Here is a 12,808-nt window from a genome sequence, read left to right as displayed (position 1 = left end):
GCACACGTAACATGATTGCGTTTCACTTAACATTCGCGATCATTTGTGTTTAACATTTGATAAATGACAAGAATGAAATAATTCTACGAACATTGTGAGCATTAAGTGAAACGCATATAGCTACATATACCTACAAATCAACATACAAACTATAATTAAAGTTAGATGATAAGAATAATTTGTAAACTAAAATTTGAACCAAAAAGAAGAATTTATACATAGCTTGTTCTGGAACAATTAAATAATTGTAACCAACAATTTTAACATTGTAATTATATTTTCCAAGGATAAAGTAATAATCTTTATGCATAACTGAGTACTATTCTTCGACTGCAAGTCGGTATCTGCAAATTAATTTAATTTTAGAATTAGGAAATAAAAAATACATTTTTTTCTAAAAATTATATAAATTTACATTAACAGTACTGAGTTTGTGTTCAAAGTAGATGTTTTCAGCAGAGAATTTTTGTTTTTAAAACAGTGAATGTGTGTTTCAAAGCAGTGAATTTGGCTATAAAACATTAAAATGTGATCGCAGCTTATGTTCGTAATATTTCACGGCTGTGACAAATTTTTTAATAATCATCTTTAACACTTAATGTCTCGGTTTACAGGACAGAGCGATATTTTTTTCTATCAGATTCTTTCGTTTTCATGCAAAAACGCTTTGAATAAATTTAATTTCATTGATTTTTGAGGTGCAAGGGGATAAACTGAATAATTACCCGATCGAAGTTATTAAATTTACATTAAGTTTATGTTGAATGTGATAAAGTGTATATAATTCTGAATTCTGAATTCCATAGTAACTATGGAATATAAATGGACTATAAATACCTCAGTAAACAAGAATGGATTGGAATGAATTAAAATGGATTCAGATTTTCAGAAACACGGATTCATAAACGTTAAAATGATCCTTTTCAATTTTGAATGTATTCCTATTCATTTATAGGAATTGCATAGAGCATATATCTCTGCATATGCCTTTCAATCTAAAAATAATATCAGTATTTTCTGTGTGCATCATGAATACTACTCAATTTAGAATTGTGAAATGTGTGATAGAAAGTACAGTTTTTTAATTCAGTTAAATTTAAAAATAATATCAGCAATTTCTGTGCAACGTGAATACTGCTCAATTCAATATTCTAAATATGAAAAGCAGTTTTTCAAACTAATTGAATAAAAAAGTTTTTATTTAAAAATGGATTATAAATGCTACTTAAATTCAAAATTAAGTAGGAAATTTTTCGTTTTAATCCAACTAACTTCAAAAAAGTTATAATAATTGTAAAAAGTTATAATAAAGTTAAAAAAAAAATAATTGAGCTATATTCTTTTGTTCCTTTTTGATTAGAAGTAAAATGAATGATCAATGTGAACACACGCAAACCAAGTCGAACACAACCCGAATAATTAGGCTAATCACGGCTCGCGACATCGGCCAAGCAAGATTAGATTATCCGACACTTATATTGTCTCATAGTAATGTAAACTCCAATATTGTCTCATAAGTAATGTAAATTGTTTATATTTTAATATATCTGTTAAATGATGATACTTTTGAAATTATATCTATATAATTTCGTTACTAGTTTAGCTGGTTGTAATAGAAGTAGAGAATGAATAACACATTTACCAATAGAAGAAATAATATAGCGAATAACATAAAAGATCCATAATCCAGAAGTCTCAGGTTTGAATTCCTTTAAGGTGCGGTTTCTTAATACCAATTTGAAGTAGTTAATTTCAAGTATAATTATTATAAATGTCTTAAGAATAAAATTTGTAACTCTTGAATATGAATGTTTTAAATATGAATGTTTTTTTTTTCAAATATTACACTAGTGTCAGCTCGGACCCTATCCATTTCAATCCATTCGATCAATTTTCATGGATTTAAAGTATGTATTAAAAAATTTTATAATCCATTTTACTCCATTCTCGTTTGCTGGGCGCTCCCCCCCCCCCCTCAATTTAATGACTCCTGTTTCTCCTCAAAGAGTAACGGAGATAATACGGCCAGCTGCCCCTTTGGCTGTAACTCTTAATCTAAGAGTATCATTATAATGTCGTTGCGCAGATATTTTATATGGTGAAAAAGTTGCTGCGCAACGACATTAATCGACATTGTTGTTAAAAGTTACAGAATAAAGCCCCAGATCACATCATATACATGAATCTCAATACTTTTAATAATAACTAACACTGAAACTGGCAAACGATAATAGGGTATAATAGGGTATATAGTATCACTCTCGATTTGAAAATCAATAAATAACGTATTCTCAAAATCAGAGAGACTAACACATTTGTAAACACAAACTTAATAATTATATATATATTCAAGTTTATTTAATTGAGGGGTGGAGGGGTGTAAAAAAAATGAAAGAAATGACAGGCTAACTTACTTTTGCTTGATTGATTGGAGATCTCGAAAGAAAAAACTAGTGGAGTCGTAGCAGGGCAGCTATCCACAGAAGCGCCAGGAGGGCAGTCGCAGTGTCAGAAATCAATTGAGTGATCCCACAGTGATAGTTGCACAATTTTGATCACTAATATCACGCGAACTGGAACTGAACTTTTGATGAACTTTCCGGAGTTTAGCGCGTTTCTTGCTTAATATTGACACCGAGCGACGTGAATTACTGTAGACTGAGTTCGCACCGACTAACGCTCTGCGCTTCCACGGGGCCTCTATTTGTATCTCGGAAAAAGGGCGTAGTGCCCTTTGTCTAGGCGCAATAGTTAATTGCAATGTCACGCGAGATTTACGATTTTTATAGCGTCCTATCGTTGTTAATCTAAAGTGCATCGTTTCGAGAAGAAAAGAAATGATTTACGTTTTTCCTTAAAGAGATTGCTCAAACGAACGACGAATTCTGTTATCCTCGCGGAAAATATAATTAGGTAAACGATTAACGTGCAGAACTAATTTTGCATGCAAGGCAATCATTGTCATTCGCGAGTCTGATTTGAGATAACGTTACCGTGGGAAGTTATTCTATACGTTTTATGATTTTTTAGACGCGACGTGGCGCCTATTTTCTTAAGAAATTGTTAATCAGTCTGGGACGACAAAGCTTGGATTTTTACTATTGCGTGACTTCAGTGCATTTATTTATAGTGTCTTTTGCAATCTTGTCATCTTTCGGGCCTACATTAAAGTTGTTATTTCTTCCGGGTTGATTGGCGTTTACGAATTTTCGCAGAGCTTGTCCGGTCCCTCTTTTCAGATCTGTCAGACCATTATCAGAGGACCACTCAAGTCTCATAGACGCCAACCATAGTCGCGACATGGAGCCGATTCTTTCGAAAGAAAAGATCGTGGCGTCTGTAGGATGTAACATTAATAATATTTTCAAAAGTTTTAAAGATTTGGAAACATTTTTTAAGTTTTAAAATATTTTGTAATATTTTCAAAAACACTTAAAAGTTAGAAATATTTTTAAAAAATTACTTTTTTATCAATTAGAAAATGTTTTCTAAAATATTATCAATATATTTTTAAAATTTAGAACAATTTCAAAAATTTTAATAAAATTTTTTTTAATTACTTGATATTTTACAGCATGAAACTAACTATTACGAGTGCGTTCCATTTCTATGATAAAGGCTGTGCTTCAAAATTTATTGTCAGTACTGAAAATCTGTAGTTTACGTTACTTAAGTAAACACTTCAGCCATATATTAGATCATGACGTTATAAGCAAGAAATATGTTGATTTTTCTTGCATATCATTTGTAAATAAAAAGAATTTGGATTAAACGAAATGATAAGATCGTTTTAAAACACTTATAAAAATGGGCGAAGATTCTTCCCTGATAATCAGTAAACAGTCCTGAATAAAAGCTCGTGAAGTGAAAATAGGCTACGTATGCGCATTCAATAAAAACTAGTAAACGCACTTTACGTGCCTTTTATGACTATTTATCTAGATAGCATAAAATATTTATGATAAATATTTATTAATTCTTTAAATGTTAAATGGATATTTCGTATATATTTTATGTAAAACTTTATGCAAAGGTTGTTCAAAAAGTCATTGCGTTTTTTTCAGCGTTTTTTTTATTTTCAGGTGTGTTTATTTAATATACGTAATGAACATTAATGATATATTGGCCGTTTTGTTCGATGATCTTCTGCCATCTCCCGGGCAACTTCATAATACCACGTTCATAAAACTTCCCATCCTTCTCTTCGAGAAACTTGTCTAGATGCTGTGATGCTTTGATGAGGTCTTCAGCAGCAAACGTTTTACCATTCAAGGAGTTTTGCAAGGAGCGAAAAAGATGGAAGTCTGATAGTGCAAGGTCTGGACTATACGGTGAATGTAGTAACACATCCCAATGCAATGTAACCATATGCAACAATTTTTGCCGAGTGACCAAACTTGTGTGTGATCTCGCATTGTCGTGGTGAAACACCACACTTTTACTATTGATTAGCTCGGGACGTTTCTGTGCGATGGCATTACTTAATTTCTGCAGCTGCTCACAGTAGACATCGGAATTAATTAAATCGTTTTGTTCTTTGGAAGTAGCTCATAGAAGACTGGTCCCTTCCAATCCCACCACATTGACAGCATTACCTTCTTTTGATGGATCTCCGCCTTTGCTTGCTTCACCTCGCCTACTCCAACTTCTTTTTCGGCTGATATTGTAAACAATCCATTTTTCGCCCGTGATCATATGCTTCAAGAACGGATCATTTTCTTCGCGTTTGATGAGTTGATCGCAGACGCTCATGCGATTCGTCAGATGAATTTCTTTCAACTCATACCCAAACATCGAACTTCTTTACGAAGCCTAGCAATTTCAAATGGCCATGAACACTTCCAACGGACACTTTTAGAGCGGTAGCAAACTCCCGAATCGTTGAATGCTTATTTGCTTGCATCAATGCTTTCATTTCATCGTTGTCATTCTTGGAAGGCCTACCGGAGCGATGAGCGTCTTTGACTGAAAAATCACCATCATGGAATCGGGCGAACCAGTTCTGGCACTGGCGTTTTTTGACGACATTTCTGCCGTAAACTCGACGCAACTTTTCCCTTGCTTCAATTGCTTTCTTCCCTTTTTTGAAGTAATAAAACAGAATATGGCGAATATTCTGAAGAATATGCTCTTTAAAATTCTCCATGTTCGAACCACAATTGCAAGCACAAAACTCGACCGAATTGCGTTAACTTTTTTTTGATTTTTAGGTTGAGTGTCAACAACAAAACACGCGTAAACATTTGACATTCATGTCACGCATACAAATAAACGTGGACAACGCCATCTATTGGAAAAAAACGCAATGACTTTTTGAACAACCCAATATTATTAAAATGGACTAAATATTTTAATACTTATAATAAATATAAATAAATATTTCTAATAAATATTTTTTACTTGCATTATAATGTCTCATTAAGTATTTTCATAACATTATTTACTATAACATTTACAATATTTCATATTTCGTACTCTTACTTTTCATTTATTGTACTTTCTTTGAGAAATGAGACAAAATTTTAAGAATTATTATTTAATAATCAAATTTGTTTTACAAAAACTTTTATTTGATTTGTGCTGAGGCTATGTTGCTTTGGGTAATACGAAATATATAAATGTTTATTTTTATAATAAGTAGAAGTTTTATTTGTTTCAGAGGTTGGTTTGTCAGAGATTGGGTTATATACATATATTCGTTGAAAAAACTTGTAAGACTTGTAATGCAAAATACGTTATATATGTGAATCAATTCTATACTCTCAATTCTATTGATGTTAACATCAAAAATTTTGATTATACTATATAAGTAAAATATAAAAACATATTTATTTGTAACTTTATGAAGATTAAATAGAGGTTGGAGGTCGATCAAAATTAGAATTTGTCATTTTATATATTTGAATTTACCTGCAAAATTTACAATAGAAGACTTCTTCTTCATCTTTTATCTTTTTTTCTTTTTTTTTTAGAAAGTGTATTCTTTTTGTAAACTTTTGTCAATCAATGTAATCTTTTGCGATTGAGAATTGGTAACTCTATTCATTGATCTAACATATCTATGCAATTTTTTTACATTGCTGTAACTTTTTTATAATAGGACCATTTTTATAATAATAAGACGGATTGAAGCTGAAAAACATTTTAACTGTCCATAGATATGATAAGCCTGTAAGGATATTTTTTTGCGTTGTTTTCGTGAAAATGCATGAAAGTTTAGAGAGGGTACTTGAGATCCAGACATGATTTGTAAATTTTCAGCGTTCTGAGTATTCTTTTATTGTTTATTTTTTATTTTTATTTTTATTTTTTATTTTTTATAAATATACGTTTATTAAATATATGTTTACTGAGTTTCGAATAATACAAAAATAAATACACGAAAATATAGAATTAAAAAAAATTAGGGTGAACTTCCGAAAATGTCCAACGTCCAATTATCATGAAATTTGGTAGAAATACTCTAAATGACATTAAATGAATGTCCTTAAATGGATTTTTACCAAGAAAGTTTAATGCCAAAAATGTTTGAATAAAGTCATGGAAGTTTGTGCTCATTATAATTACTGTTTAAAAATATATTTTTTGTTTTTGAAACGATTTTTCGCGAAGCAATTTCCATCCCCCCCTCCCCCCCCCTGCTTAAGGGGCACACGATTTCCATGATTGTATTGCACATGTTTCTAGTTTCCACGCGAAACGACTCTCACCTCTTTTCTCCCTCCTGCAAAGGGGCGCACGACTCTCACCCTTCTTTCCCCCTGCTTCAGGTCCTATTACAGCGAACTATGTAACAGTAATAATAATTTAGGTGGTATATAACTTTACTTAAACATTTTTGACATTAAACCTTTGTCGGTGAAAATCCATTTAAGAGCATTCATTTGACATCATTTGGAGTCTGCCAAATTTTATAATAATCGGGCGTTGGACGTTTTCGGAAGTTATTCAAAAATTACTTCAATATAAAAAATAAAAATTTTATAATTTCTGTCAGTCTTCAGAGATCGCTCGGCCGGGGCGGATGTATTGCTTTAGAGCGAGTGTCATCTTCTAACTAAATTCTAATAAATTTAATTATATGTACTATAATAATATTTATACATGTATAATTGTTTATCTATTATTTTATATTGTTTAAATAATAAAATTTTATTTCAAATATGGTAAAGAAAGTCAAAAACGGTTAAAATTGGATGTTTTAAATAATATATTATATATTCTTATATTAAATTAGTTTATTTTAGATATTAATTTGAGAGACGAAAAACTTTCGGTTTTAACACAATCAGTCTGAAGCTACTAATTCCTCTAAATTAGAATAGACAGAAAGAAAGTAAGAAACTTATTCCGAAAAATATTACCTCAACCAGGATTCGAATCTGGGAAAATTTTATTTATTTTATTGTAAACTTATAATATGTAAATTTTTCAAAAATGTCGATTTTCAATAAGTTTAAATAATTATACTTTTTTTTAGCAATTCATATTTTTATACGTATTATTTTTTTTTGTTAGTCCAAAGAGTCAATTAAAAAAATTCTATGAGTTTTTGCTTGAACAAAATTTTTTATCCAAAGTAATCATTTCTTGCGAATTTTTCCAATAAAATTTCTTTGAAGCATATAATTAATTGAAAATAAAATATTATTTATTTGATTCATATTTGTCTTTGTCTGACTTCGAGGTATAAATTTCACATATTTTAAGCTAAAACATATATATTCAGTTCAAAGATATAATGTGAAAATTGCAGGATTTCACAGACCTGGTGTAGCCGGGAAGATAACAATAAAAATAAAATAGCCTATTAGGATTAATAAGTACCTTCCTAATTCTTTTATTTCGTTAATTCTTTTATTTCGTTTTCGTTTTTCACAGATCCGCACGACAAAATCATACAAGGAGTTAAGATTATGTAAAATATTTCTATCTTGATATAATTTTCATCGCAAATTTTTTTGTATTTGGAATTTTGAATTAAGACAATTTCTCTCTCATTTATAATTTATCTATAATTTGATATCTCTTTAATTATATTAATTTAAAATATATAATAATAAGTTGCAAAAGGTTCGATCTCGCAAAAACATTCACGATATTTCAATAGGATATAAGAAAAAATTATTTAATATAATTCAGTCTTCATGCAAAGAAATGATGAATAAGGCTGAAATGCCTTTACTAACTGCATGGTATGTGTTCCTGAAGAAAGTAGATATAATTTGGATTCTTCGAAAAATTTTTCTATGCAGGAATTTCAAAATATGAAATTCTGTTGTACTTCTTGTTTGGGAAGAGACATGATTAATGATACAGACTCTGATAGTTTAAATGAAATTTCTATCTTATCTTATTTAATCTTATAATTGAGAACAAAGATAAATCAGAGAAGAAGAAGAAAGATAAATCAGTTGAAATTAAAGAATCATCCATCCATATGTATTGAGGAAATAAATTTCGAAGAACAACTTGCTTCTGTATTAATAAAAACAGGAAATTAATCATGTACAAGTTAAAAAAATCTTAAAATTACTTAAGACACATTCTTGTTTTTTTTCATCTTTCTAAAAATCCAAGAACTTTTGGATTCTCCTCGTATTTCATATTCTATTGATGATGACATTGCTGGAGGACAATCTTCATTTTGATTTCGAAAAAGGAATCAGATCAATTCTTGAAATCACTCCTTTGAATATAATTTCTAATAATCTGAAAATTGATTTTCACATTGATAGTATATCATTATATATTGCAAGTCATGTTCAGTTGTATTCCATGATCAGAATCGCTAATATTCATCAAAGTAAATCAGAATTTGTAGGGATTTGGAAAAGATTTTCCAAATTTTAGAAATCTACTAATGCCATAAAGTTGTTAAAGCTATTTGTCGATGTGTTAAAAATGAAGAGTAATAATGGGATTATTTTTAATGAAAAAAAGTTGATATTTGATGCGTTGTGTTTTATTGCGGATGCACAGGTTTTTATTAGGACATCAAAGTCGGACATCAAAGTAGGACGTAAATCTCGAATTCCTTGTTCCAAATGTTAGGTTGTAAAAGAAAATACTCGCCACGGTGTCATGATATATCGTGATAGTGATCATAGGTTGCGAACAAACAAAGAATACAGTATGTATTTAAATGGAGAATATCATGTAGAAGGAGAATCCTTTATCGCATGATTTTCTATGAATACAGTAAAACAAACGGTTTTTGATTATATGCATTTAGTTTGCCTTGGTTTGCTCATAGAAAAAAATATTATTAGCCATTATTGATGGAAAACATGCTTCTTGTGCAAAACTTTCACCTGCTTCCATAAAAGCTCTTTCTAGTAGATTAGAGCTAATAAAACAATTTTGTCCAAAAGAATTTGCAAGACAACCGATTAATATAGCAAAGCATCATTCTTTCGAAGAATATCGACAAATTTTACTATATACTGGTCCTGTTCTTTTCTTTGGAGTTATGAATGAAGCCACATATTTGTGTTTTTTACTATTGTATTCTGCAATGCGCATTTTAGTAGATCCTATTTCTTCTAGAGAAACAGAAACTATTAATAAAGCAGAAATAATGTTGAAAATATTTGTTAAAAGAGTTCCTGAGCATTATGGATTAGAATTTGTTTCATATAATGTTAATATAATGGACTTTTACATTTAATAATAATATCAAAAATTATAATCTTCTCAATTTGTTTTCAGTCTTTCCATATGAGAATAATATGACATATCGTTAAAAAATGTGTAGAAAGTCAAATCAATTGCAACAAATAGTAAATAGATGACATGAAGAAAAAAAATTGTATAAAATTAATTTTTCAATTGTAAATCTTGTAAAGATTTCAGGTATGTATAAACGAACCAGTATCAGCAATTTTTCAAGATTTTCGTTATTATTCTCAGTATCGAAATTTACTTTGTCAAAAGTTTGCTTTATCATTAAATGGAAAGGATGATACAATATTCCTCAAAGATTCTAACATTAGCATTGTTCAAAACATTATCAAAGGCAATCATAATTATGTTGTAATAAAACGTTTTCTTGAGGTTGAAAATTTTTTTCATACATTAGTTACGTCTTCTGAAGAAATTTATTATTGTTCATCTCTTTCTGATGAGTTAATCGTAATTAATTTCGATTAAGTTATTGGAAAAGATTTTAGAATTCCTCTTTATGACACAATACTTATTAAAAAAATTATATTTTAAAATGTGATGATTATGTAATTGTTACCATTTTATCTTCTTTCAATTAAGACTTTTAATTATAAAAATAAAATTAAGATTTTTAATTATAAAAACAAAATTTTAAAATTAAGGAAATGCTGGAGTGATCAAATTATCGACATTGCAGTATAAAAATCTCCGAATTGACTGAAAGAAATCAAAAATCCTTTTGTAAGATTAAAGTAGATGCAAAAGTGGACTTTATACTAAAATCGAAAAAAAGTTAGAAATTTATTTAACTTTTTTTCGATTTTAGTATAAATTTCACTGTAGCACCTCCTAATTTTGCGTCTACTTTAATCTTGTAAAAGATTTTTGATTCCGTTCAGTCAATTCGGAGATTTTTATATATAACTGTAATGTCAAAAAAAAAACACTAATGATGTTTTATATATTTTCAACATGATAACAAAATTATGAAAAAATGACAGATTATTCTAAATTACATTTAAAAATAACACGATAAATTTGGTAACGATTTACTATCTAGATCATAAATTATTTTAATAAATAGTAGTATTTTTTTAATCCGTGCTCTAACGAAAATGTATTATAAAATGAAAAAAAATCTCAACTTTTTAATATAAGTGCGTTATGTACTCAAGATTATTTATGTAAAATTATATTGCGATGAATTAGTTATCCAGTAAATAAACAAAATATTTTTTTGTTCTATATTTTTAGAAAACGATATAAATGTAGATTTCATTTGGGAAGGATATGACTTCTATATTTACATCATTTTCTGTTCATCTTGCTAAAGAAGATTCTAAAAAGAAACATAATTTTTTATTAATTTTTTATTAATTTTTATTAATTCAGAATAAAGAAGAAGCCTGTATAATAGCAGCGTTTTTACTCTCAAATGCCCTAATTTCACATTTAAATAAGTTATAAAAATGTGTTGTTCAATAAAAACAGACCGTTTTAAACATAACTTTTATATATTCATATATAAAAGTTTATTTAAATATTAACATTTTTGTAAAAATAGGTATATATTCTTAATATAGGTGATTCCAGCATCTCCTTAACACCACTGTGTTATTTGAAGTGTAAAAGCAATTATATAATTATATCAATTTAATTAAAATATAACATTGTGATAACCAAGGCTAATAAGAATCAAAAAACAATAAACGAAACCTCCATAATTAAGTTAGGTTCGTCGAGATAGTCAGACGGTTTTCTCTGCTTTATACACCGGTTGTTGTGCACTCATAATATGATAATATTCTTTTATTTCTATTAACAACATATCATTGACGATTATTTTAACTTTGATATGGATTTTTCAATTTTTGGATTTCGAGAACGAGAAAGTTTTCGCATTCGATCATCCAATCGCTTGACGAGCAATTTTTCTGATTTATCATTCATCTAATTATGAAATCGATTTCTCATTCTTTATTAATTTATTGCGTTAGAATTATGTAATAAAACTGTCGATTCTTATTCTTTATTATTAATTTACTGTGTTAAAATTTTTTGTACAACTGAAGAGGGCCTAAATGTAAGACCGAAATATATATATTTATTTTGTAGCGTTGAATGTATTTCTAATTTTGCAGTTTTTTTTTATATTGATATTTAATACATCTAAGCTAACTTAATTATGGGAGTTTCGTTTATCGTTTTTTTACTCTTATTAGCTTCAATTATCATAATGTTATATTTTGATTATTAAGAGTCTTTTAATTTTTTAACTTTATTTCAATTTAATTATTAATAATTGTTTCAAGTTTTTACAAAATGAATACAAAGCAATATTGTGCAATGGAAACGCTTGATTCAAACAAAAGTATGCAAAATTTAACGGAAAACATGAAAAATGCAAATACATTTTTAAGGCAATAAGAATGTAGTAAAAAGTTCCTGTCGATCAGGAGTACAGTAAACAAAAAAATAAAGATGATGTTTTAAAAAAATCAATCATCACAGATAAAAGAATAATAAATATTTTAATATTTATAATAACAATGAAAATTTTAAGGAAATAAATATTTTTTTATAATTTTTCTATTTTTTATAGCACAGTATAACAGAAATATATTCAGGAAAATCAGACAATCAAATAGCTTCAACTAGCAAAAACGTGTTTTCATTAAAAGAACGTTTCCATTAAAAGAGCTCGAATAATCAGTGCAATACAATTGAAATCTTGCAACCAAAAAGTGTAAGTTATTTTAAAAATGAAGCAGACAAAAAACAAAGCAACAACTTCAGAAAGCAACGAGTATTTTTTGGATATTTCAATAAAAACGATATCAGAAGACGTTATTGTTAATATGATTAGGGAATCATTTCAGTAAGTAGAACTAATAAAAAGTATATAATCATGTAACAAATATATTAATGTATTAATAATAACGTATAACAGATTTCCATTTTTATTACATATTAAATATAAACTTTTTGTGACAAATTTTTAATATTATAATTTGATATATCGAAAAGTGGATAAGAAATGTTTATTAATTTTTAAATTTTTTAATCTTTTCAGAAAAATTAATTAACGTAAGATTGAGTAAGATTGAACAGAAAGAAAAGTATTATATATGCCAATTATAAA

At 28.3% G+C, this 12,808-nt stretch overlaps 2 protein-coding genes and 1 pseudogene across 4 annotated transcripts in view; 1 reads left to right on the top strand and 2 right to left on the bottom strand.

The window, feature by feature from the left end:
- The window catches only part of LOC108685793 (alpha-methylacyl-CoA racemase), a 107,606-nt gene that overhangs the window by 85,910 nt on the left and 8,888 nt on the right, over positions 1-12,808 (bottom strand). The window lies entirely within an intron of this gene.
- Positions 4,770-5,270, bottom strand: LOC108685795 (histone-lysine N-methyltransferase SETMAR-like). Its single transcript, XM_018190764.1, has one exon. The coding sequence runs from the start codon at positions 5,144-5,146 to the stop codon at positions 4,781-4,783; it is 366 nt and encodes a 121-aa protein (XP_018046253.1). The 5' UTR covers positions 5,147-5,270; the 3' UTR covers positions 4,770-4,780.
- LOC108685786 lies at positions 9,193-9,746 on the top strand (annotated as a pseudogene).

Source organism: Atta colombica, unplaced genomic scaffold (assembly GCF_001594045.1).
Source record: "Atta colombica isolate Treedump-2 unplaced genomic scaffold, Acol1.0 scaffold16, whole genome shotgun sequence".
Classification (NCBI taxonomy): domain Eukaryota; kingdom Metazoa; phylum Arthropoda; class Insecta; order Hymenoptera; family Formicidae; genus Atta; species Atta colombica.
Note: the sequence above shows the minus strand (reverse complement) of the source record. Positions and strands in the feature narration are given on the sequence as shown.